We start from the raw sequence: 26,602 nt of genomic DNA on the forward strand, positions 1-26,602 counted from the left end.
AGCCTTACAAGTTTACATTATCTCATTGTTATATCTCACTGTACCGTCTCAATGGATATTTACAACTTTAAGCATGAATGTTCACATTATTCATCATTATAAAATGCTGTGCAAGCATGATGGAGATGTTTACAAGCTATGAGCCTGGGAACTAGATGATTGTTATGGCCATGGCTCCTGGGAACTAGTATCTATGATCCTGAGAACTATTATCTAAAAATAATAAGAAAAATCCACCTTACATACACTAAAATCCATCTTGCATGAAACTAATTATAAGGGACTCATTAAGGTCAAACTTTCTTTCATATGAAAATGTTAAGGCTGTCTTTGTTACTAGAGTAGGTTGAAAGAAAGGTTGGGGCAAAGTTATATGTGATGGGGTAATTCTAAAAAGTAAAATTGGGTAGGAAAAGGTAAAAAAAAGAGCAATTAGGGTGGATCCAAGATGGTGGAGTAACAGCACGGACTTTTAGAGCATTCCCACCAAGCCCAGTGAAACATCTCTAAAAAATGACTCTAAACAAATTCTGGAGCTGCAGAACCCTCAGAATGATGGAGTATAGCAAATCTCCTGCCCAAGACAGCTTGAAAGGTCACTGGAAAGTGTCTGTCACACCATGGTGGGGGCACGGCACAGTAAAGTGTGGGTCCCACCAGCCCATACAGGACCTGAGCAGGTCTTGGGGAGATTGAATCTCTCACACCTGTAGTGGTTCCAGACTTCATGACCCCAAAACACTGAGGATAAATTGAAAGGTCAGTGGGAAAAGTCTGTGGGACCAGTGTAGGAGAGTGGAGTGGTCAGACCCCAGGGCAGCAGAGGAGGGAGGAGTGGAGGAACCCCCAAAACAGCCACAGCAGTAGCAGGAACAGTTTCAGTCACTGTTTCTGAAGCTCCAGGCCCACAGATTATGGGGGGATTGAGCAACTGACAGTACACCCCCAGACTCCATTGGGAGCAGAGAACAACCTTGACAAAGAGCTCAAATGTCAAGTAAATGGCTGGGGAAATGAGCAAAAACTGGAAAAAGAACAATACTATAAAATCTTACTTTGGTGACAAGGAAGACCAAAGCATGCAAACAGAAGAAAACTAAGTCAAAGCTCCTCCATCCAAAGTCTCCAAGAAAAATATGAATTGGTCTCAGGCCATAGAAGAGCTCAAAAAGGATTTTGAAAATCAAGTAAGGAAAGTAGAGCAAAAATTGGGAAGAGGAATGAGAGGGATGCAAGAAAATCATGGAAAATGAGTGAACTGCTTGCTAAAGAAGACCTAAAAAATGCTGAAGAAAATAACACTTTAAAAAATAAAGTAACCCAAATGGCAAAAGAGATCTAAAAAGCCAATGAGGAGAAGAATACCCTAAAAAGCAGAATTGGCCAAATGGAAAAGGAGATCCAAAAGCTCACTGAAGAAAATAATTCCTCAAAGATTACAATGGAGCAGATGGAAGCTAATGACTTCATGAAAAATCAAGAAATTGTAAAAGAAAACCAAAGGAATTAAAAAAATAGCAGACAACATGAAATATCTCATCAGAAAAACAACTGACCTGAAAAATAGATCCAGGAAAGACAATTTAAAAATTATGGGACTACCTGAAAGTTATGAAAAAAAAAGAGCCTAGACATCATCTTTCATGAAATTATCAAGGAAAACTGCCCTGATAGTCTAAAACCAGAGGGTAAAACAAATATTGAAAAAATCCACCAATCACCTCCTGAAAGAGATCCAAAAAGAGAAACTCCTAGGAATATTGTAGCCAAATTCCAGAGTTCCCAGGTCAAGGAGAAAATACTGCAAGCAGCAATAAAGAAAGAGTGCAAGTATTGTGGAAATACAATCAAGATAACACAAGATCTAGCAGTTTCTATATTAAGGGATCACAGGGCTTGGAATATGATATTCCAGAAGTCAATGGAGCTAGGATTAAAACCAAGAATCACATACCCAGCAAAACTTAGTAATAATTCTTCAAGGGAAAAAATAGTCATTCAATGATATAGAGGACTTTTACGCATTCTTGATGGAAAGACCAGAGCTGAATAGAAAATTTGACTTTCAAACACAAGAATCAAGAGAAACATGAAAAGGTAAACAGGAAAGAAAAATCATAAGGGACTTACTGAAGTTGAACTGTTTACATTTGTACATGGAAAGATAATATTTGTAACTCTTGACACTATTTGGGTAGTTGGAGGGATTATATACATACAGACAGAGGGCACAGGGTGAGTTGAATAGGAAGGAATGATATCTAAAAAAATAAAATTAAGGGGTGAGAGAGGAATATATTGGGAGAAGGAGAAAGGGAGAAATAGAATGGGGTAAATTATCTCTCACATAAAGTAGGCAAGAAAAGCTTTTTCAATTGAGAGGGAGGTAAGAAGAAAAGAGTGAACCTTACCCTCATCAGATTTGGCTTAAGGAGGGAATAACATGCACACTCAATTTGCTATGAAAATCTGTCTTAGGCTACAGAAAAGAAGGGGGCAAGCATATTAGCTGGGGGATGATAGAAGGGAGGGCAAATGAGAAGAGGGGTTAATTAGAAATAAACACTTTTGAGGAGGGACAGGGTCAAGAGAGAGAAAGAAAGAAATGGGTGACAGGATAGGATGGAGGGAAATAGTCAGTCTTTTACAACATGACTTTTGGAAGTGTTTTGCATGACTACACATGTATAACCTGTATCAAATGGCATGCCTTCTCAGTAGGGATGGGTGGGGAGGTAGGAAGGGAGAGAAGTTGGAACTCAAAATTTTAAAAACAAATGTTAAAAATTGTTTTTATATGCAACTGGTAAATAAGATACAGGCCATGGAGTATAGAAATCTATCTTGTCCTACAAGAAAATAGAAGGGAAGGGGGTAAGAGAAGGGAGGGATATGATAGAAGAGGGGAGTAGATTGGAGGAAGGAGTAATTGCTATCTTGGGGTGGGTGAAGGTGAGAAATGGGGAGGAAATTTGGAACTCAAAATCTTTTTGAAGTGAATGTTGAAAACTAGAAATTAATTAATTAATTTTAAAATTGACATCAAAGTTCAGAGGCTTCTTCAGTAAGTCTCTGCCATCAGAGGTCTCTTCTCTGCTCTTATGTATCTTCTTTCTGCCCTCATGTGCTTCCTAGAGGTGGAGTATATTGAATTCTGATTTTATATACCTTTGTGTTTGTTAAAGGCATTGTGGTCACTCTGGGAATGAGTTGTTATGTGTTCTGCAAATGTGAAGCTCATAATGTGTTTATTGTGTGGGAATTATGTTGTATTTATTTAAGGAATCAATGCATATTCAGATACAAGTTGCCTATATTATGGGTATGAAAGATTTTGGGGCCACATATAATGTTAATTAGAGTTAAAGATCTTTCCAATCCATTAATAGGCCTCTGATACTTTTTATTAATTTCTAATGAGGCATAGCATCATGAGGGTCAACACTGCACCCTCCTCCCCTGCCCCTCTGGCTCTGAAAAATGTATATATACTCTGAGGTGAAGTTTTACTTTGGGGCTTACTCTTTGGAAGAAGGTTCATGTGCCAGATGAGACTCTGAGTGGGGGCCATTAGGAAGCCCTCCAGCTTTGACAACCCAGATGCTGGTGCTTCTCTCTCTGGTAACTATGTGTGCATATAATGGTCAGACAGTTGGATTTTCTGTTGATCTGTGATGTATGTATTATTTATGGTCAGACAGAAGCCCTGTCTCTCGGCCTTTATTTCTCTGCTTGTATTTTCTCTGTTGATGAATGTAATTAAAGTAAATTGTTGACCCCTCAAAAGTTGCTTTCCTTTTAGAAAAGTAGATCTGAGAACCTGTGCATCAGGCCCTTCTGTGTATCCCAGGGTGCTTGCTGCTACAATAGCATAGCATATACAGCGTATTCTAGTATAGTAAAGCATAGTATAGCAATGTTAGCTTTCCTTCATTCTGACTTTTTTTGCTTGCTATTATCCTTGTAATTCTTATCCTTTTGTCCTTCCAGAGGAATTTGTTATTACTTTGTCTAGCTCTGTATAGTAGTCCTTCATAGTTGGATTGGTATGGAACTAAAACTATAATTAGTTTAAGGATTATTATCATCTTTATTATATTGATACTGCTCAAGCATCAACACTTAAATTCTCTCCTATTATTATCTTCTTTTATCTATGTAAAGAATGCTTATAGTTGTGATCATAAAAGTCCTCAATGTGATTTGCTAGTTTAGATCTGAAATATTTTGTGTGCATTTTACCACTTTTGAATAAATTTTTTTTCTATCTTTTACTATTGGAGTTTGTTTTTACTAGTTAAAAATACTGATAATTTCTCTGGGTTTTTAAAATTTACTTTATTCATGTTGTTTCAAAATAATTTTGTTTGAATTTCTATGGTTCTCTAAGTATACCATTACATCATCTGGATATGGTGATGATTTTGTTATATTCTTTGCCTATGTTTATTTTTATACATTTTTTTCACACCTCAAGATCATGGTGTAAGAGAGAATTGGTTGAAGGAAATAGGGACATCCAGAAGGCATGGTATGGAACAGTAAGGTCAAACTCAAATAGAAACAGATCCCCCCAAGCCAAATATTGACTTAGAAAACCACAAATTAACATCATCTATGTTGTATTATATTTTTATTTAGTTAGTTAAATATTTCCCATTTTAATCTGGGTCTGACCTCCATTCAGGAATTTTGCAGGCACAATTTGATGCCTCTATAGTGTGAGGGACATGATAAACAACATTCTCTAAATATTTGAAGGGCTTCATGTGGAATATGGATTACACTTGTTCTCTTTGTCTCTAGGATTAATAAGAGTAATAGATATTAGTTGCAGAGAGGCAGATTTTGTCTGGATACAAGGTCATAGGATCATAGATTTAGAACTAGAAGGGAACATAGAGGCCATCCAGTCTAACTCCCTTGTTTTACAGATGAAAAAAATGAGACCTGGAAAGGTTAAATAATTCACTAATGGTCACACTGGTAATAAGTAGCCCCACTGGGATTCAAACCAGACCTCTAATTCCAGATCCTATACTGTTTCTACAGTGGCACACTTTCTCCAGGTAAAAAAAAATACAAACAATTAGAGCTGTCTGAAAGTGGCACATATTTCCTTCCTCTTCAACCCTCTTCCCTTTATTTTTTTAGTCTGGACCTGTGATTTCATTGATGTATGGAAGACCTGATGAAGAAACTTTCTCTGTAACTATTCGGCAATTTATGCAGTCTTAGACTTGCTTGGGGTCACTGAGATGAAAAATTACTTGCCCACAGTCATACAGCCAGTCCATATGAGCAGCAGGACTTGAACCTAGTTCTTTCTGATCTTGAGGCCAGATATCTACTATGCCATAGCGTCTTTTACTGAGGATACTTTAGGAGAGTTCTTTCTTAGACTTAAGTTGGACTATGTGACATCTGAAGTCCCATGGAATTCTGAGATTCTGTGACTGTGATTTTGTGAACTTACAAACCACTTTCTTGGACTTTTTATTCAGAGACAATGAGTAGACGCTAAGCTGTGCTAGCACCATGGGGGCAAATGTAAACCAGTATCTACCTCCAGATTATGGGAATATGGAAGATGTGGGAAACAAGAGCCTCCATGATGGCCAGGAAGATAAGAGAGCCTCCACTGTGGCAGAAAAGACAGAAGAATAAAACGATCTGCTTAGTAAGCATATTACTATTGCACGGCATGGATTGCAACTGGGGCAGAGTGGAGATAGGAAGTTTAACTAGTATAACTCAGTTTCCACAAGGAGATGAAGAAGGAAGCATCCAAGCTGATGAAATCACAGATCCTTTGAAGCACTGAAGTCATTCAGGTGAAGATTATTTTGAGAAGTCAGTATGTAACTGGATAAAGGTGAACTGACTACAGCCCTACTCTTCAGTGTGCTTTTGTCAGCATGAGTGAATGAAAGTAGGACCTTCAGAAATAATAGCATTCCATGATAGACAGGTACCCAGTCGGAGACTTTAAAATTCTTTATTTTTTCCTCAATTACATGTAAAAACCATTTTTAACAGTCAGTTTTTTAAAAAATTCTTTCCCTCCCTCTCTTTTCTCATTGAGAATGCAAATAATTTAATATAGGTTATACATGTGCAGTCATGCAAAACATTTCTATGTTAGTCATACTGTGAAAGAAAACAGAAAAGAAAAACAAGAAAAGTAGAGCAAGTAAAGAAAAAGCATGCTTTGATCTGCATTCAGAATCTATTAATTATTTTTCTGGAGATGGATAGTATTTTTTATCATAAGTTCTTCAGAATTGTCTTAGATTGTTGTATTAGTTAAGTCATTTGCAGTGCATCATTGTATATAATATTGCTGTTACCATATATAATGTTCTCCTAGTTTTGGTCATTTCACTTTGCATCAGTTATTATAAATCTTTTTAGGTTTTTTTCTGAGAGCATCCTGCTCATCATTTCTTTTTTAAAAAAATTCCTATCTATATCTATACATATATGCATATGTATACACATACTCTCCAATTACGTTAAAACAATTTTCAACATTAAAAAAAATTTTGAATGTCAAATTCTATCTCTCCCTATCCCCTTTTCCTTTCCACTCTGAGATAATGAGCAATCAGATATGGGTTATACGTGTTCAATCATGTAAAACATTTCCATACTACTCATTTTGTAAAAGACTTGAATAAAAGAAAAGAAATGAAAGAAAGTGAAAAATACTTGCTTCAGTCTGTATTCAGATAATATCAGTTCTTTCTTTAGAGATGGATAGTATACTTCATCATTAGTCTTTTGGGATTGCCTTGAATCACTCTATTGCTGAAAATAGCTAAGTCATTCATGATTCTTCATCTTGCAATATTGTTGTTATTGTGTACAATGTCCTGGTTCTATTCACTTAACTTTACAGTATTTCATGTAAGTCTTTCTAGGTTTTTCTAAAATCATCCTGCTTATCATTACTTATAGCACAATAATTTTCCACCCCAATCATACACAACAACTTGTTCAACCATCCCCCAATTGATGGACATCCCTTCAGTTTCAAATTCTTTGCACTGCAAGAGCTGCTATAAATATTTTTGTATGTATAGTTTCTTTTTCAAAAAAATCTCTTTGGGATACACACCTAGTAGTGGTATTTCTTGGTCAAAGGATATACATGGTTTTATAACCCTTTGTACAGAGTTCCAAATTGCTCTACAGAACGATTAAATCAGAATACAACTTCACCAAAGATGCATTCATATTTCATATCCCCTCCAACATTTGTCATTTTCCTTTTCCCAGTGGGAGACTGTTACCAGGAACATTAATAATAAGTAATGGTATGTGGTTATATAGAAAGAGCAGCGAGCAGAGACCTAGCGTCAAGTTCTGACACTTCCCTTCATTGACTTTTCAGCTCATAAAATGAAGGAGTTGTTGCATATTATTGGGAGACATTGTGGTACTATGGAAAGAGCATTTGATTTGAAGTCAAAGGACCTATGTTCGAATGTTAATTTTGCAACTTTGGTCCATTGTCATAAAATATATCAAATAGATTTATAAAGGCATCATTTCTCCCTGCCTCCCCTTCCTACTGAGCTTTTTTTCCCTACAATTATCTCTCCATCCTTCAGCTTTATTAAAATGATATTAATAGATAGCATTTGTATATTTCAGAGGTTTACCAAGTCCTTCAAAACTTCCTTGTTTGGTGTTTTTAAATGCAGAAAAATATATAGGACTATAAAGAGACTCAATTATGTTACTACAGTTATAAAGATACTCCATTTAAGAAATCCAATAGATTAATCCCATAATTTTTACAATATTGCCCCTATTTTATAGAAAAGAAAACTTAGATTCTGATGGGGAAGCACCTTGTCCAAAGTCACATAGTTTATATCTGAGCCTAACATATGTAAGGCCAAGCAAAGTAGAATCTTTTGCTGTTTTTATTTTACTGGATGGATGTTGTCCTTTGTCTTCTATGAGGACCAAAATGACATCACCATGATAAAGTGAAATTTCAGTGTGTTCAAACTGTGGCTGATCATACCAATACGAGCTCAGAATGCTCTACCATCTGTTGGGCACAGATAGTCCATGTGAATATTTGGGGTGGACACTCCAAATTTTTGCTTCCTACATTTACTTTGTGTTGTCTCAATTGTGCTTTGCTCAAAGAGCACAGCACCCTTTCTGATGTGGGCATGCCATGCTGAGTGGTCCTGTGCCAGTGTCTCCCATGTTACACAGTCAAATCCAAAGTTCTTGAGAGAGACCTTAAGAGTGTCCTTGTATCATTTTTTCTGGCCACCATGTGATCACCTGCCCCATGTGAGTTGTCCATAAAATAGTTTTTGTTGGCAAGTGTATATTTTGCATTTGAACAACATGGCCAGCCCTTCTAAGCTGCGCTCTCTGAAGCATAGTTTGAATGCTTGGCAGTTTAGTTGAGCAAGGACTTCAGTGTCTGGTACCTTATCCTGCCAGGTAATCCTCAGAATCTTACTAAGACAGTTCAAATGGAAGCGATTCAGTTTCCTGGCATGGCATTGGTAGACTGTTCATGTTTCACAAGCATATAACAATGAAGTCAGCACAAACCTTCAGTTTGGTAGTTAGTCTAATACCTCTTCTCTCCTAAACTTTTCTTCAGAGCCCCCAAACGCTGAGCTAGCTCTGGCAATGCATGCATCAACGTCATTGTCAATGTGTATATCCCTGGAAAGTACACTGCCAAGGTAAGTGAACTTATCCACAGCACTCAGAACGTCTCCATTTGTTGTAACCGATGGTTCCATGTATGGATGGTGTGGTGGTGGCTGATGGAGCACCTGTGTTTTCTTGGTGTTAATTTTTAGGCCAAAATTAGCACAGGCAGCAGAGAATTGATTCATACTTTGTTGCTTCTCAGCTTCAGAGGCTGCACTGAGTGCACAAACATCTGCAAACAGAAAATCATGCACCAACACTCCCTCCACTTTGGTCTTGACTTGTAGCCTTTTCAAATTGAAGAACTTAGGGTAGTAAAGTAAAAGTGTCCAAAATTGAACTCATACCCTCTCCCTTTCCTAACTTCTCTATTACTGTTGAGTGTGAGCTAATACCTCAGGCTCTTAACCCAGGTGTCATCCTTAGTTCTTGATTTTATTTTACTACCATATTCAATCTATTGCCAAGACCTGTAGATTTCACCTTTCAACATCTCTGGAATATATTCCTATAAACTAAGGCAGACACTCTCTTGTGGGAATTTTGGTCTCTCTTTCACCCAAAGGGGAAGACACTTGGGAAGACACAAAGATCAGTTCTTGAGATTTAAATCCCCCTTTTCCCTAAAGAGAAGAAAACCAGAGGAAGATAATGCCTGTGAAAATAAAGATTTTTATTAAGGGAAAAAAAAACATGCACATGGTAGGGTTAGAGTTGGAGGCATTTAATAGGACATCAGATGATGGATGGGAAAAGTTTGCATGCCTTAAACAAAGGAAGGTAAGGAATTTGGGGAGAAAGGTGAGCTTAGACAGGAATGAGTCAGTGAACCCCCATCCTCAAGAGAAAGGAGAGTGAGGAATTCCAGGTGTCAGAGCTATGGCCCTTTGATATACAAATCAGAATGTGTCCTTGGTGAGAAGCAGTCCACAGTTCAAGGATTGATGAGACGTCTCCAAAAATAGGATATTCTGAGAGCCCTGAAACCAAAGTTTGGATCTCTGGAGATAAGGGTGTCTCCAAAAACCATAAAATAGAATATGTCCATAGTCTCATAACCTGCAGTCAGGAAAGTCTTTGAGAATAGGAATGTCTCTTGGAGGTTCATAAACCATGAAATGGCTCAGGGTCTCTTCAAAGCTGGTATAGTCTTAATTGGCTTCATAGTTGCTGGTTTTCTGCCAGCTGGGTTCACTCTTGGTCACCACAAATGATTATTGGTTTGTCTAGCCAAAATAGCCAATCCTCATACAGCTCTTATGGACACCTGGATAATGTGGTGGGGGGAGGGGAAGGAGGGCTCAAGGAAATGAAACTATCCATTTTCACATTCCCTTGTCTCTCGTGACACTGCCATCACCTTGGTACAGGCCCGCATCACCTCATACCTCATACCTGGACTATTGCAATAGTCTGCTGGTGGGTGTGCTTGCCTCAAGTCAGTCTTCAATTTGTGATGGTTAAAAAGTGCAAGAGATCTAATTTCTGGGTAATTAATTGTGCAATAATTGATGGGTCAGTGACACTCTCAAATGCCAAAGATCCCCTCACAGAACCCACCCATATGCCTTTGGAAGAGCGGATGTTCCTGAGAATGGCTATCAACTCTGATTGGTTAACAAGTAACAAAAGAAAATGAATTTGACAATGAAAAGTGGACCTATTTTAATCAGGGGCTGGGGGATGTGACTTTGATCAAGTCTTTTACTTCCAAACATACCTCCAATCTTGGGCAATGAATTTATTCCCACTCATATCTGAGAACATATTCCCACGTGGATGGGATCTGAATAAAACTTTGTTTGGCATTCAAAACGTTTCATAACCTAGCTCCCTTTTACCTGTCGAGTCTTCTAATACCTTACTCCCTGCTTCATACTCTTCCATCCAATGATGGTGGTCTCCCGGATGTTTCTTGAACAAAGCCCTTTATCTCTTGGCTCTGGTCATTTCCTCTGGCTGTCCTTTATGCCTGGAATGCTCTTCATCATCTCTACCTAATACCTTTCCTGGCTTCCTTTAAGTCCCAAATGAAATCCCATATTCTACAGGAAGCCTTTCCTAATGCCTCTTAATTCCAGTGCCTTCCTTCTTTTAAATATTTCCCGTTTGCTTGGCTCCCATTTGCTTATGAGCTCCTCCAGGGCAGGGACTTTCTTTTGCCTTTTTTCTTTACTCCTAGCCTAGCACATAACTCTGGGTATGACACTGACTGAAGGAGGACTAGATATAGGGTTAGAGAACCTGAGTTCAAATCCAGATGCTGATATTCTCTGGCTTTGTGACCCTGGGCAAATGCTTTCCCATCTGAGTTTCATTTTCTTCCTCTGTAAAAATGAAGGGGTTAACCTACTGGGGTTCTTAACCTGGAGACTGACATTTCTTACAAATATCTTGGTAATTATTTCAATATAACTGAATTCCTTTGCGGTCACACATCTTTTATGTCATGTAATTAAGAACATTATTCTGATAAATGGTCCATAAGCTTCACTAGGTAACCAAAGGGATACTTTACGCAAAAGTACTTTAGAATCTCAGACCTATATGATCTCAAATGTCCTGGCTAGTCCCGACAGCCCAGGGCTAACTAGATGCACCTTCCACGGGATGGCTCCGCCCCGCCCTTCGTGGCCCCGCCCCGCCCTTCGTGGCCCCGCCCACTCCCTCCTCGGTCCTCTGAGTAAGCGCTCACTGCTCCAGGTCTACAGAATTTTAAATGGGTGGGGCAGGAGAGGGGTGGAGCAGAGGCGTGGAGGCCGCTACGGAGCATGCGCAAACTGTGGATCTGTAGGGCCTCGCGGAATCTACAGCCCAGGGTAGCAACATAGACACGCGGAGATCGCAGCGGCCAATCAGCTCGCGGGGAGGGGGTGGGGCCTTCCCTTTGGTATTCGGAGAAGAACCTTTGGTGACTTCCGGCAATAACCCAGCGCTGCTCTCCTGGGCTGCAGAGCCAGGCGCTTCCACGGGATCGGGGCCGGAGCCGGGTAAGTGGGAGGACGCCCCGAGACAGGCTGCCCCCACCGCGCTGGGGCCGCCCCCGACTCCCTGCTCCTTCCGCCCCCACCTCGGTGATCCCTGCACCCCTGCCATTGTGCTCCCCCGCTCGCTCTCCGGTGTCTGCATCCTCGCTCCCCCACCCGCCCCTTCCTTGGATTCTCTGCACTCCCTGCCTTTCCCCATCCTCTGCTGTCTGCTTCCATCTCCCTGCCCATCCTTCCCCTTCCTGCTCTCTCCCCACTGCCTCTGCAGACTCCATTTCCCGTCCTCCCCCCTTTCTTTGTTTCCCCGTCTCCTTTTGCTTCTTCCTCCTCTCCCTGTCCTTGGTGCTCCCCAGCCTCCTCCCCCCTCTCCTGGCCTCCCCTCCCCGTCCTCGTCTGGCCTGCCTGAGCCGTCTGCCCCCACCTTGGCTGCAGTCTTTGTTGCTCCTCCGTAGCATCCTCAAGGTGTCAGCTCCCAATCCGCCCTCCCGTACTGGTGATGCTAATATTCCGCCCCCGGAGATCATTTCCAGCGTGTCCTTATACAGCTGTCTGCACGTTGTTTTCCGCGTTTGGATTACAAGCATCTTGAGGGCCGGGACTGGGCTTCGCCTTTCTCTGGGTCCCAGCGCTTAGCTCAGCGCCTGCTACATTGTAGCAACGCAAATGCTTCTGGTCTTGACTGGGCTCTCCTCCGTCACGTATCCCTCCAGCTCCCTTCTTATTAAATGAAATCCTATAACTTGACTATCTTTATTCTTATCCCTGATTCTACTTCCGACCACCTTTCTCCTTCCTATACAGCTTCTTTTCTCCATCCTATTAAAACCCAGTCACAGAGTCACATCAAGATGTTGGATCTAGATAAGATCCTAGAAAAGTGTTTGATCTGGGATATAGGTTCAAACTTCTTTACGCTATGCCATGCTTCTCCCATCTGTAAAGACTAAAAGTGACTTGACCCAACCGAAACTTTCTTCATCTTCTCTTTCCTCCCTTTTTGGGCAGTTCTAAAACAAGCCATAAACAAAAAGAACATCCATCTCTTGACGCCATGTTTATATTTATTTTCCTTTGGTTTCTCTCTTTTCAAACAATATCAGTGATTATACACTTTGTTTTCTTTAATCTTATTCTTAACACTCTGGCCTGCAGTCAATACTAAAAAAAAATCTCTGTTCATTCTATATTTCTTTCTTTAATGAAACTCAAACCTTGATGTAAACAACCTAGAAATAGAGCGATCCTAAGTTATTTTATTAATTTGTAGAAGAAAGAATTTGAATGGGTATGTGTGGTATATTCTATGTGATATGTACTGAATTCAGCCTTTTAAGAGTGGGGAATGGTGTGACCTTGGACCTTCCTGGGCCTCAGTTTCCTCATCTGAAAAAAGAGACAGTTGAACTGTGTGGCTTCTGATAGTCTTTACATCTCTAGATCTATGATCCTGTGTTCCATTCTATCTCATTAGAAGACTGTACCTTTGAAATATATAGTGAGAAATAATAAACAATCAAAAATATGTCCTCCTCATGTAGATCCATTAACTATCCATAAAAACAATCTTGTCATTATAATCAGTTGTTAATGTTGTTTGTTATGCTGTTATACTTAAACTATTTATAGCTCATACCTTGTACTTAGAGTTTTTTATTATCTTGAAGACCAATTTAATAGCTAGCTTATTGATTTTCAAAGAATGTTTTAGTTGCTTACCTTCTACCCAACTGAGAAAGAGATGACAAGACATTAGCGTTCAGAAAGCTTTTTTTGAGAATTAAATTTATATTTTTTCGAATTACATTCTATATATCTTAATGTAAAAGACATTTCAATGTTAACTTAATGTAGCTAAGTCAGTAGACTGTGATTTCAGTCCTGCCTCCAGTACTTAAAAATTGTGTATCTTTGGGGAAGTCACTTTCAGACTGACTTTTCCTCATCTGTAAAATGAAAATAACATTTGCACTGTTGAATTGTTTTGAGGAAAGTGCTTTGTAAACCTTCAGATATTACATAAATGTCATTTATTTGTATTGTTCATAACTTTAGATCTTAAGTGTTCCATAGAACCATGATAATGTGGGTTTTAAATTTTGTTATGATTCTATTTGATTTGAGGAAAGCAAGTTAGAAGGAAAATCGCTGTCATATGGTTGAAGGATCAGCTGTTTCTTTGTTACCCTTGCTTCTGAAATGGACAGGTTTTTCTACCCCTGCTGGAGCTCATCACTTTTACTTAGTACAATACCAGCTGTGGTTTTCCTCCTAGTGATATGACAGCTCATTTCCATATTTAATCTGACATCATTTATGATGAAATATGCAGTAGCCTCATTACAAGTAACTGTACAAGCTATTACATGAAAAAGACAGCTAGATATTTACCCAGCAACTAGATCCTTACACATATAATACTCTGTAGCTATGATTTCTACATTGACCACACCAGAATGTCTCCAGTTTCCTCAAAGAGTATTGTGAGACAGAATTAATTTTAGTTCATTACATTTTAAAGTGCCAGATAATGAAATTCTCATAGAGTTTCAATTCTAAAAAAGATTTTTAATCATTATGCCATAGTGCTTTTCACATAGTGGGCACTTTATAAATATTTGTTAGGTAGGATTGTGAATATTCCAGTTTTGTTCCTAATACTTAGGCAGTTGAGAGCAATTTCAGATACATACTTTTTTCTCTCAAAGGAACCAGGCCTTTAGTTAAAGGCTTAAAGTAAAATGAAGTTTTTATTTTTTTTCCCTGTAAATCCACCCTTTCTCCTGACTTTCTACTTTTTTCCAGTCACACAGGTTCATAGCTCAGGAGTCATCATTCATTCTTTATTTTCTGTTACTTTTTACATCCAAGTGTATGTTCTTCCTCTCCCTTCCCTCAGCCCTCTATGTGCCAGGGGTTCAGCAGATTGGATTCTGTGGGAAGTCTTTCCCAATCTTCTCTCTAATACGCCTCTCCCCTTTCTCTTTATATTGTTGAGATGCTTAGGCTGCTCACCCACCCATTCCATCCGAATCCCACAGGAGAGAACTCAAGAGTTTGATCTGCTATGACCCTTGGACCCATTCCCTGAATTCTATTAGTTGTGGACAGGGCCCCACCCTTGCCACATAGACATAATTTCTCATTGTATGTAATTGTATGAACAGGGAGTCATCAACTTCAGCTCTTCTAGTAACACAGTGAACTCATGGACCTTTCCATCTATATACCTTTCCATTTTGCCCTAAAGTCCATCAGGTCTTTGCATTTGCCCTGCAGTTGAACTCTCATATATATGTTGTCTCCCTCAGTTAGAGTATGAATTTCTTTAGAGCAGGAGACAAATTTGAGGAAGGGGCCAGTCATAAAACTCATTGCCTTAAGTGTCAATGTAAATTAATCTCTCATTGTCATAGGCAGAGAGACAGATGTGCCCTCATAGGTATCATGGATTTGGTGGGATGCAATATGTGACTAGACAGTGACACTGCACAGATATACTGAAAGATGCAGGATAGGTAAAAGGTGGTGGGGTCATTGTTCATTAAGAAGGTGTACTCAATGTGAGGAAATCCAGGACCCAGAGGAAGAGAAGAATGACAAAGACGATTTGGGTCAAGGTCAATGTTTCAGAGAAAAGAAAGTAATTTTGTCATTGGAATATAATACATACTTATGGAATCCTAATAGTGCTGCCCCTAGCCCCAATATTCTAACTTCCCTAGGGGCCCACTGAACAGCAGGCATGCCCTGATTTGACCACACAGTCTAACTTTAACCACATCACAGGCCCCCAAACTCTAAATCACTGCTCCCAGACTTAACATAGCCACTGCCTCTTTGACATCCAGCCTTTGATAACAGTTTATCACTCTCCTCTCCTTGATACTCCCTTTTTTGATCTTTCAGGAAACTAATGTCTCCTAGTTCTTTTCCTACTTATCTGACTGATTCTTCTCCGTCTCCTTTGCTGGTCTTCATCCAGGTCATGCCCACCAACTTCAAGTATTCCACAGGCATTTGTCCTGGGCCCTCTTCTTTTCTTCCTCTATATATGATCATGTCAGCTCTCATGAATTCAACTATCTCTGTTCTGATGATTCTCAGATCTAGTTATCCATCCTTAACATCTTTGCTGACTTTCAGTCTTGTGTCTCCAAATGCCTGTTAGACATCATGAACTAGATATCTTGTGGACATCGTAAACTCAGCATATCTGAAACTTTACGCCTGAAGTACTCCCCACTGCCAAATTTCTGTATTGCTCTCAAGGGAACCACCATCCTAGTTACCCAGACTGTCATTTTTGACTCCTCATTTTCTTATTCCACATGTCCAATCTGTTGCTAAGCCCTGTTGATTTTACCTTTGCAACATTTCTCAGATACTTTCTCTTCTCTCCTTTGATACTATCGCAACCCTGGTGCAGGCCCTCATTAAGTTATGCCCAGACAATGGCAATAGTCTCCTGGTTGGTTGTCTGTCTCAATTCTTTCCCCACTCCAGCCTATCCTCCATTCAGCCACCAAAGTGATTTTCCTAAAGCACAGTTCCAACCATATCACCCCCTCATACTCAGTAAACTACAGTGGCCCCCTGTCTCCTCCAGGATCAAATACAAAATCTTTTTGTACTCTGAGCCCTTCATATGTAGCTCCCACCTAACTTTCCAGTCTCCTTGTGCCCATGACACTGGCCTCCTTGCTGTTCCTCCAAACAAATTACATCTTCCCAACTCCACAGGCATTTTTTTCTAAGTGTCCCCCATTCCTGGATGTTCTCCCTTTTCATCACTGCCTTATGGCTCCTGCAGCTTCCTTCAAATCCCAGCTTAAATCCCTCCATCTACAGAAAGTCCTTCTTAATCTCTCATAGTTTTAGAGCCTTCCCTCTGTTTATTATTTATTATTTATCCTGTTTATAGCTTGTTTGTACGTAATTGTTGGCATATTGTCTCTCTCAATAGATTATGAGCTTCTTGAGGACAGGGACTGTCTTTTACCTTTCTTTGAGTCCCCTGTGGTGACACAATCCCTGATATAGTAGTCACTTAATAAATGCTTATGGACTGACTGTCTAAATGAAGAGTTTTCAAAATATCACAATCCGAATACAGAGGCAAGCTCTAATAGTAATAGGAGTCTTCACTTATCCAAACATATTCTACCAAAACTTACAAACGCCGAGCCTTAGTGATAATTTCATCCTTCAAAAGGTGGAGGAACCAAGAAGAGGAAATTCTGTTCTGGATCTCATTCTCATTTACCTGAAGGTTGCTGGGATAGAAATAATCAGAATCCTAAGCCTAAAGTGAGCATTTTCTTCAAGAGTTTTTGATGGAGAGAGAGAGATAGAAAAGAAATCTGGGCATTTTTTGACATGCATTATAATTTGTATGAGAAGATTTCCAGGGGTTCATAAGAAAGAATGATAGGGTTCTGCCAAGCCTAGAGGCCTGTATTGGGCTACCCGAGTCTTTCTTACCTGTCCAGGTCTTCGGCTGGCCACGCCGGATGCACATATGAGAGAAAGGACGTTCCAGAGTCAAACAGGGGTTGAGCTTTATTACAGGGTTTCGGTTACAAGTGCAGGGGGTCTTCTTTCTTAGGACGAAGAGGGGGAGATTTCCTAAGAAGGCTAAGCTTAAGGGAATGGAAGTAGAAGTACAAGCGGGGGAGAGAGGGGGAGGGGAGAGAGGAAAGAAAAGAAGCGGAGCCCTACTTTTCTCTTTGGCTCCACACGTGCTAAGAGCTTTTAGGCTTCCTCAATCCTACTTAATCTTCAGCCACACAGTTTGCATCTCAATACCGTGCTGTTAGGTAACTAGGTGTGCTCCAATCCGGGACGACCTCGAGGGCAGGGAGACTCCACCCATCAGGTATCTCCGGGGGAGAGGCGGAAATACCCGAGCTAGCCGAGCTAGCTCGGTCTGACCTTCTCGAACCCCCGCTGTTCATGGAGGGCCTCGTAAGACTCTAAGATTTAGAAGTCCCACTTTTACCTGCCCGAGACTGTCCACACGGAATTGAGCTTCCAGTCCCAACAGGGTTCCATGGCATAAAAGGCCTACAGAAGTCAGCCTAAGAGGGATGGGAGATGCTCAAGAATGAAATTCTGAAGACCCAAAGAAAAACAGTTCCAACAGAGTGTAAAAATGAGATTTATCTGAAGAGACCAATATGGATTCAGAAGGAACTTGCTAAAAAAAAAAAAGTCAGATTTTAAAAAGAAATTTATGGAATATAGAAAGTACAAGGCCAAATGCCAGAGGGTAATAACAAATAGTAACAGCTAATATTTATATAGCACTAATTAAATTCCTTGCCCAAGGTCACATAGCTAGTAAGGATCTGAGGCCAAATTTGAACTCCAATCTTTCTGACTCCAGGCTCAGCACTGTATCCACTGGGCTAGCTATCAATATAAAAGCATGGCATAACCTTGTAAAAATAGTGTCAGAAGTGCTGTAGTTTAGAATGAGTAATTTTTAGTTATGGAAATGAAGGACAACAAAATGTTTTGGTTGGGTTTTTGGCTTTGGGGGGGATGTTATTATTATTTTTCAACTATATCAGGGAGAAAAGAGATTCAAGAAGTAATACCTACAGTGATACCTGATTTAAAAAAGATAAAACTGCCTATTTCTTTGGTTCTTTAAGGGGAATGAACTTTGCATTGTAAATGGCATAATAAAAGTGACTAAGAGTTGACACTTGAGATGTGGAAGAAGATAATAAGAGAGCACATAAGTATCTTTGATGAATTAAAGTCACTTGGTGAAATAAATGGCAGATGTGATTTCTGTGCCCCTGTCAGGAATATTTGAAACATTGTGGAAGATGAAAGCAATACTATAAGGCTGGAGAAAAAGCAAATGTTTTCCTGGTTTCCAAAAATGTGAAGCGAGTGGAGCTTGATTTGGATGACTAAGAAGTAGATTATTAACTTGTTGTTTGGCAAACATCTAGAAAGGGAAGTGATGATTACAAAGATCCAGCATGACTTCATTAAGAATAGATCATACCAAACTAATTATATTACCTTTCTAGGCAAGATCACCAAACTAGGAGATCTGGGTAGGGCAATGGGTATAGTTTACCTAGATTTTAGCATAGCTTTTGATAAAATATCTCATGCTATTCTTGTAGAGAATTTGGAGAGAGCAGGGTTATAAGATAACATAATCTAGTGGATTCAGAACTGGCTAGATGGCTAGAGTCAGCAAATATAGCAGTTCCCCAAGAGCTAACTTAATATTGGACTAGATTAAGGAAGACATAGCTTCCAAAGTTAGGGAGGTGATAGTCTCTCTACTCTGCCCTCTTCAAACTTCATCTGGAGAGTACTGTGGTCAGTTCTAGGTTCCATAATTTAAGAATGATGTTGCTGAACCATTGAGTGCCCAAAGGAAGGCATTCAGGATGATTATAGACCTAGAGTCTATGTCATATGAGGATCATTTGAAGGAAGTAGAAATGTTTAGTCTGGAAAAGGGAAGACTCAAGGAGATCATAAGATAAGTCTTCAAGTACATGAAGGATTGTAATGTGGAAGAAGAGTTAAGATTTGTTCTATTTGACCAAGAGGGCGCTGGAAATTGAAAGGCAAATTTCAGCTGGGTGTAAAGAACACCTTCCTAACAAATAAAGCTAGAATAGATTGCCTAGATGGGTGATGGATTTACAAAACCTTTTTATTGGTTTTTCAAGCAAAAATAAGACAAACCATTTGTTGAAAATGTTATAGAGGAGATTGCTTTCTGAGATGGTCTCTGGGGTCCCTTCCAGTTTTCAAATTCTGGTCTATGCAAACACTTTCCTGTCTTATAGTTTGATTTTTGAAACTTAGCAAGCATTCAATAAGCACTTATTTTGTGCCAGGCACACAAGAAAAGAACTGAAAGTCTCTACCTTCAGAGACCTTACTTTGTAACAAGAGTGAGAGGTAGGAGAGGATGAATTGGTATGCCAATAAATGTTAACAGCCATATCAGGGGAAAATGCATGGTACTTTTAATTAAGTTTAATTTGCATTATTAATACTTTCTTATGTTTAGACAATCAGGGACAGCAGGCAATAACAATAAAAACAATAACAAACAATAATGCAGACAACAACAATAAATCAAGCCCTGATATGTACTGTTTGCTGATTTCCAAGGTGTAAATACTCACTGAAAATTTGACAATCAGCAGACTCCTATGACTTATTTGAGTTGACTGTAGTACACGCCTGTGATATACAAGATACATACAGCACTTATGGAGTAGGTAAAAGCCAACCTAAGAGGAGAAGGTTTTAGCAGTTGAAGGGCTTGGTTATGAAGAATTTTAAATCCCAAAGAGAGTTTATATTTGATTCAAGAGATAATGGGGAGCTACTGAAGTTTATTGAGTAGAGAAGTAGTCTGATCAGACTTGCACCTTAGCAGCTATGTGCAAGATGTGTTGGAATGGAGAGAGACTTGAGGGAAGGAAACCAGTCAGAAGGGTATTCCAATATGGAATTGTGCCCAGAGTTATAAAACTTTTTAATCTTTGACCTGATGAAACCAGTCAGTTTTCCAAGATGATGAGGGAAAAAGGAAAAGAACTGTATGTTGTAAAATATTTATAGCAACCCTCCTTGTGATGGCAAAGAACTGGAAATTGAGGGGATCTCCATCAATTGGAGAATGACAAAACAAGCTGTGGTATGTGATTGTGATGGAATATTACTGTGTTGTAAGAAATGATAAGCTGGTTAATTTTAGAAAAACATGGTAAGATTTGCATGAAATAATGAAGAACGAAATGAGCAGAATCACGAGAACATTATATACAGTAACAGCAATATTGTTCGAATAATAATTGTGAACAGCCAAGTTATTCTGAGTATTATAAATGCTCAAATCAACTACAGTGGACCTATGAACGAAGATGCTATCCATCTCCAGAGAAATAGCTGATAAATAGGAGTATGCATAGTGTGGTTTTACACATATTTATAAATCTGTGTCATATGGTGGCCTTCTCTAGTGCAGAGTGAGGAGGGAGATGGTTTGGAACTTAAAGTGCAACAAAATAAAAAAAAATATGAATAAAAGTGGGGGAAAGGAAGGCTATTGCAGCAACACAAGGAGTGAACTAAGCTAACATCATTCTACCAGCTCAGGTTTCTACTGCCCATAGTATGTTATTTAAAAAAAGGGTTAATGTAATTATTGTAAATGTGAAGAGATTTTTAAAATTCTATATATTTTATTATATGAATGAAACATTTTTATAGGAAAAAATATGCCATTTTTGGGTCAAGACTGGAGATCTCCTGGATGGAGTTGGATTAAAACAGAAGATGGCTGGAAAAGATGTGAATCCTGCAGTCAGGAACTTGAAAGAGAGAATAACCAATGTAACATCAATCATGGCATGTAAGTTATGACTATTTATTTATGCTTTGATATAGAAATTTTTAATTTTAAATAGCAGATTAATGAAATATACATTTTGGTTTTGTTAAAACATCTTTCTGATGAAGATATTCAGTGACTTTAAACATGGGGTAGTACTTTGCATTACATAATTTACCCTTTGTCAGTTTCAAGGAGAATAAATGAACATGTATGTTGAACTTGCCATGCAATATTTCCTTGCTTTTTGAGATTAATCGCATAAATATTGGTGTTCATTTATTAAAAAAAACAAATTATTCAAGTGATGCTTTGGTGACTTTGCAGAGCCTAGGATTTCATCAGAGTGGGTATTATACCTATCAAGAAAGATTATAGCCACTCTTTTATGCCTTCTTATCCAATATAGTTCCTATCTTTGTGGGTTTTGTTTTTTTTTTTTTTCCACTAATTCTCAATGAAAGATCTTCTCAAAGTGCTGAAGGACCAGTGTAGTACTCTGGCTGTCATTCTGTCTCTCATTCTTGAAAAATGGTTGTGCCACTTACTTGTCTGTTCAATTTGTCCTTATCGTTTTTCACATTATTTCTCTTCTTCTGCTTTTTGGTAACGCCTTGAAACGATATTTATGCCTTAAATCTGGATTACTTAAAACTCATTCTGTTGAACTTCTGATTTCATGTTTCACAAGCATCTTGCATTCCCAGGAGAATATTCATATGAGATAAAAGCTTTCTGTGGTGTTGGTGCATTTTAAATCATGATTTTCCAAATGTTATTTGGCCTAATCTCTCCTCCTTTAAGGGCAGCTACGTGGTACAGTAGATAGAGTTCTAGGTCTGGAGTCAGGAATGCTCCTCTTCCTGAGTTCAGATCTTTTCTCAGATACTAACTGTGTGACCCTGGGCAAGTCACTAAACTCTGTTTGCCTCAGTTCCTCATCTGTAAAATGAGCTAGAGAAGAAAATGGCAAAGCACTCCAGTATTGTTGCCAAGAAAATCCAAAATGGAGTCCAAAGAGTCAGACACAACTGAAACAATTCGACAACAGCAACTTTAGTTCTACATTCAGCTTGATTTTTCCTTCTGTACCTTATATCCAATATAAACAAAGTGATGGAGTTCTTACACTCCCCCCTCCCCCAAAGGTGATAAGAGCACTGAATACCTGGTCAGAAAGAGATTACAGGGGACTCCTGTGTGGGCACTGAGCCATAGGACTGGACACCATTTGGCAACTCCATTACACATTCCCCAGTCCCCAGTTACAGTTACGGGGTGGAGAGGAGCCCTTATGATCACAAAGGAGCAAGGGCCTTAGTTCTAGGTTGCACTCCCAGGTTAGAGAGGAGTGTTAGTGATTGCAGTTGCAAGAGAATTGTAGCCCTTCCTGGATAAGGACCAGAGAAGAGACCATACTTCTCTCCAGACTGCACTACCTTGGAAGCATTGAAAGCTTAAAGATCCCTGGAACTTGTTGGCAAAATAACAGCAGGGTGAAAAATCCTGACAAATAGCAAAGCTGAAGGTGAAGAGAGTTGTTTCTGTTGAGGCATGATTTCTGAATCTATATTATTAGTGAGTAGGGGGAGACAAATTAGAGGCATTAAGAATGCAAAGTGTTTTTTCTAGGAATTTTTTTATATTTATTTATTTATTTTTAGGTTTCGACATTCATTTCCACAAAATTTTGAGTTCCAATTTTTCTTCCCATCTCTCCTCTCCCCCAAACCCGTAATACCTTGCATTCTGATTACCCCTTCCCTCAGTGTACCCTCTCTTCTGTCACACCCCACCTTCCCTTATCCCCATCTTTTCTCTTTTCTTGTAGGGCAAGATAAATTTCTCTACCCCATTACCTGTGTTTCTTATTTCCCAGTTATATGTAATAATAATTCTCAACATTCGTTTCTAATACTTTGAATTCCAACTTCTCTCCCTCCCTCCCTCCCCATCCCCACTGAGAAGGCAAGCAATTCAATACAGGCTATATATGTGTCATTTTGCAAAAGACTTCTACAATAATCATGTTGTGTAATGCTAACTGTATTGTCCTCTGTCCCACCCTGTCCCCCTCTTTTTTTTATTCTCTCATTTGACCTTGTCCCTTCCCAAAAGTGTTTACTTCTAGTTCCTCCCTTCTCCCATTTGCCTTCCCTTCTGTCATCTCCTTCACCCCACCTGTTCCCTCCTCCCCTACTTTCCTGTAGTGTAAGATAGATTTTCATACCAAATTTAATGAGCATGTTATTCCCTCCTTAAGTCATATGTGAAGAGAGTAAGCTTCACTTTTCCCCTCTCCCCTTCTCCCTTTTCTCCTCCATTGAACAAGATTTTTCTTATCTCTTTTATGATTTATAACCAGTTGCATTCCATTTCTTCCTTTCTCCTCCCAGTATTTTTTTCCTCAACCCTTAATTTTTATTTTTTTTAATGGACATCATCTCTTCTGATTGAACTCAACCCATACTCTGTGTGTGTGTGTGTGTGTGTGTGTGTGTGTGTGTGTGTGTATAATCCCTCCACCTACCCAAATACTGGGAAAAGTCTCAGGAGTTACAAATATTATCTTTCCATGTAGAAATGTAAACAGTTCAGCTTTAGAAAGTCTTTTATGATTTCTCTTTCCTGTTTACCTTTTCATGCTTCTCTTGATTCTTGTGTTTGAAAGTCAAATTTTCTATTCAGTTCTGGTCTTTTCATCATGAATGCTCCAAAGTCCTCTATATTATTGAATGATCATTTATTCCCTTGAAGTATTTTACTCAGTTTTGCTGGGTAGATTATTCTTGGTTTTAATCCCAATTCCTTTGACTTCTGGAATATTCTGTTCCAAGCCCTTCAATCCCTTAATGTAGAAGCTGTTAGATCTTATGCTATCCTGATTGTATTTCTACAGTACTCGAATTGTTTCTTTTTAGCTGCTTGCAATATTTTCTCCTTGACATTGGAACTCTGAAATTTGGCCACAATATTCCTAGGAGTTTCTCTTTTCGGGTCTCTTTCAGGAGGTGATTGGTGGATTCTTTCAGTATTTATTTTGCACTCTGGTCCTACAATATCAGGGCAGCTTTCCTTGATAATTTCATGGAAGATAATATCCAGCCTCTTTTTTGATCATGACAATTCTTAAATTGTCTCTCCTGGATCTATTTTTCCAGGTCAATTGTCTTTCCAATGAGATATTTCACATTATCTTCTGTTTTTTTCAAACTTTGGTTTTGTTTTCTAACTTCTTGGTTTATTTCATAGTCATTAGCTTCCCTGAACTCGATTCTCTCTTTTAAAGAACTGTTTTGTTCAATGAGTTTTTGAACCTTCTTTTCCATTTGGCTAATTCTGCTTTTTCAAGCCTCCTTCTCTCATTGGCTTTTTGGACCTCTTTTTTCCAGTTGAGTTAGCCTCTTTTTAAAGGTGTTATTATCCTCAGCATTTTTTTGGTTCTCCTTTAGCAGTCTGCTGACATGCTTTTCAAGCTCTTCTGTGGCCTGAGCCCATGTCATATTCATTTTGGAGGAACTGGAGGCAGAGGCCTTGACTTCCTCTGACAGTATGCCTTGTTCTTCCTCATGCAAAAGGATGGAAGGAGACACCTGTTCACCAAGAAAGTAATCTTCTATGGTGTTTATTTTTTTTCCGTTTTTGGACATTTTCCCAGCCAGTTACTTGACTTCTGAATCCTTTGTCAAGTGGAGGGTGCTAGTGTACCTCTTCTCCCTAGTATCTTGCTCAAGGCTGAGATTCAAATCAGCTGCTCAATTCCCCCAGGGGCTTTAGGTGGGGGTGAGGCTGTCACTGAGGGCTGAGGTTCAGATCAGCTGCTCAATTCCGCCAGAGGCTTTAAGCTGAGCTGCGTGGACAATGGACACAGGCTATTTCCTAGGCCATGGTAGCCACCTTCCTTGCACTGCTGCTGCTGCCGCCAGGCTAGTGCTGGAGGAACCCTGTTGCCCTCTTGCCCAGGTGGGAAAGCCCTCCCACATTGACCTTTGGAGCTTTCTTTGTCACTTGTGGGTTGAGGGATCTGGGACCCTCCCTGCTGGGAATTCTGTCCCAGAGGTCTGTTCAGGTCCTATTCCTCTCAGTGCTGCATGGCCAGGGCTGGGCTCCGCTCCGTTCAGTGTCCCATGAGATAGACCTTTCCTGTTGGCTTTCCAGGTTACCTTTAGCTGGAAACTTCTTTCACTCTGCTGTTCTGTGGCTTCTGCTGCTCTAGAATTTGTTGAGTCATTTTGGGCTATGGGGGAAGCGCTAGAGTATATATGTCTTTCTACTCCACCATCTTCACTCTGCCCCCTTTTTCTAGGAATTTGACCATAAAAAGGAGTCACATACAAATGCAAAACCAAATGTTATGAAGTATATTCACATATAAGTATATTCACATCTTTCTATTCTGTAATGACACAATTAAATCACTGTCCAGAAATCAGTGTTTTTTATGACTTGTTTTTCTTTTAGTTGGTTGATGCAATGGAAAGAGTAATGTCTGAGAGTCAGAAGATTGGGTTCAAATTGTGACTCTCATATTTTTGTGACCTTCTCTATGGGCCCCAATGGCATAATTCATAAAATGGAGAGATAATACTTCTATAACCTGTCACTCAAGGTTCTGGTAGGTAAAGGGCATAGTGAACCATATAACACTACATAAGTGGAAGTTGGTATTATTTTTACTGATTTTACATTCTGATCTTGTTTGGTGACTTATCAAGCCAATCCACATACTCCTGCCATTCATTAGCTTATAACACTGGACAAATCTTTAAAGTTTTCTGAATCCACTTCTCTTAATCTCCAAAAAATATCCGGGGCTAGGGTTGGGCTAGGTTATCTCTAAGGGCTCTTTCAGTACTCAGCTCTATAAAATATGAATGATGAATATGTGGCATAATAAAAAATCACATTTCTATAGCATATGCAAAGTAATATGTGCAGTATGACACTGTGAGGTTGGTGTTATTAATATTACATCTTCATTTTTTTAGATCAAGAAACAGGCTAAATGAGCCAGGCAATAAATCAGTCATTCAATAAACATTTTTGAAGTGCCTTCTGTGTACCAGACTCTTATGTTAAGCACTGGGGATACAAAAAGAGACCCTCAGTGAACTTAGAGTCTAATGGGAAAAATAACAAATAAACAAGTACATGTATAGCTGTGTATATAATACATACACACACATATATTTACATACATATCATATATACGCACAGATGTAGTGTGTGTGTGTATGTGTGTAATCTACATATAGGATAAATGGAAGTAAATAAGAAAGTATAATTAAGAGGAATTTTATTGAGACTTGAAGGCAGGGAAGGCACTAGGTAGAAATGAGGAGGGTAGAATTCTAGGCATTAGGGACAGCCAGAGAAAATGCCCAGAGCCAAGAATAGTGTGTCATGTTCCTGGAACAAAACGAAGAGCAGTGTCACTGGATCAGAGAGTGTGAGGAGTAAGATGCAAGAAGAACTAGAGAAGTGGGAGGGAACTTGGTTATGAAGAGCTTTGAACATTAAATAGAGGATTTTG

At 39.2% G+C, this 26,602-nt stretch overlaps 1 protein-coding gene across 5 annotated transcripts in view; it reads left to right on the forward strand.

Moving 5' to 3' along the window:
• The window catches only part of FBXO25 (F-box protein 25), a 158,727-nt gene that overhangs the window by 43,928 nt on the left and 88,197 nt on the right, over positions 1–26,602 (forward strand). For 2 of the 5 annotated variants that reach the window (XM_072634340.1, XM_072634343.1), the window contains exons 1-2: positions 8,647–8,726; positions 20,949–21,090. In XM_072634340.1, coding sequence (XP_072490441.1) covers positions 8,675–8,726; positions 20,949–21,090 — 194 coding nt within the window. In that variant the 5' untranslated portion in view covers positions 8,647–8,674. Of the gene's footprint in view, positions 1–8,646; positions 8,727–11,490; positions 11,688–20,948; positions 21,091–26,602 lie in introns of those variants that run through there. The other 3 variants (XM_072634341.1, XM_072634344.1, XM_072634342.1) reach the window with 3 other exon arrangements.

The sequence above is a fragment of the Notamacropus eugenii genome, chromosome 1, assembly GCF_028372415.1.
Source record: "Notamacropus eugenii isolate mMacEug1 chromosome 1, mMacEug1.pri_v2, whole genome shotgun sequence".
Classification (NCBI taxonomy): domain Eukaryota; kingdom Metazoa; phylum Chordata; class Mammalia; order Diprotodontia; family Macropodidae; genus Notamacropus; species Notamacropus eugenii.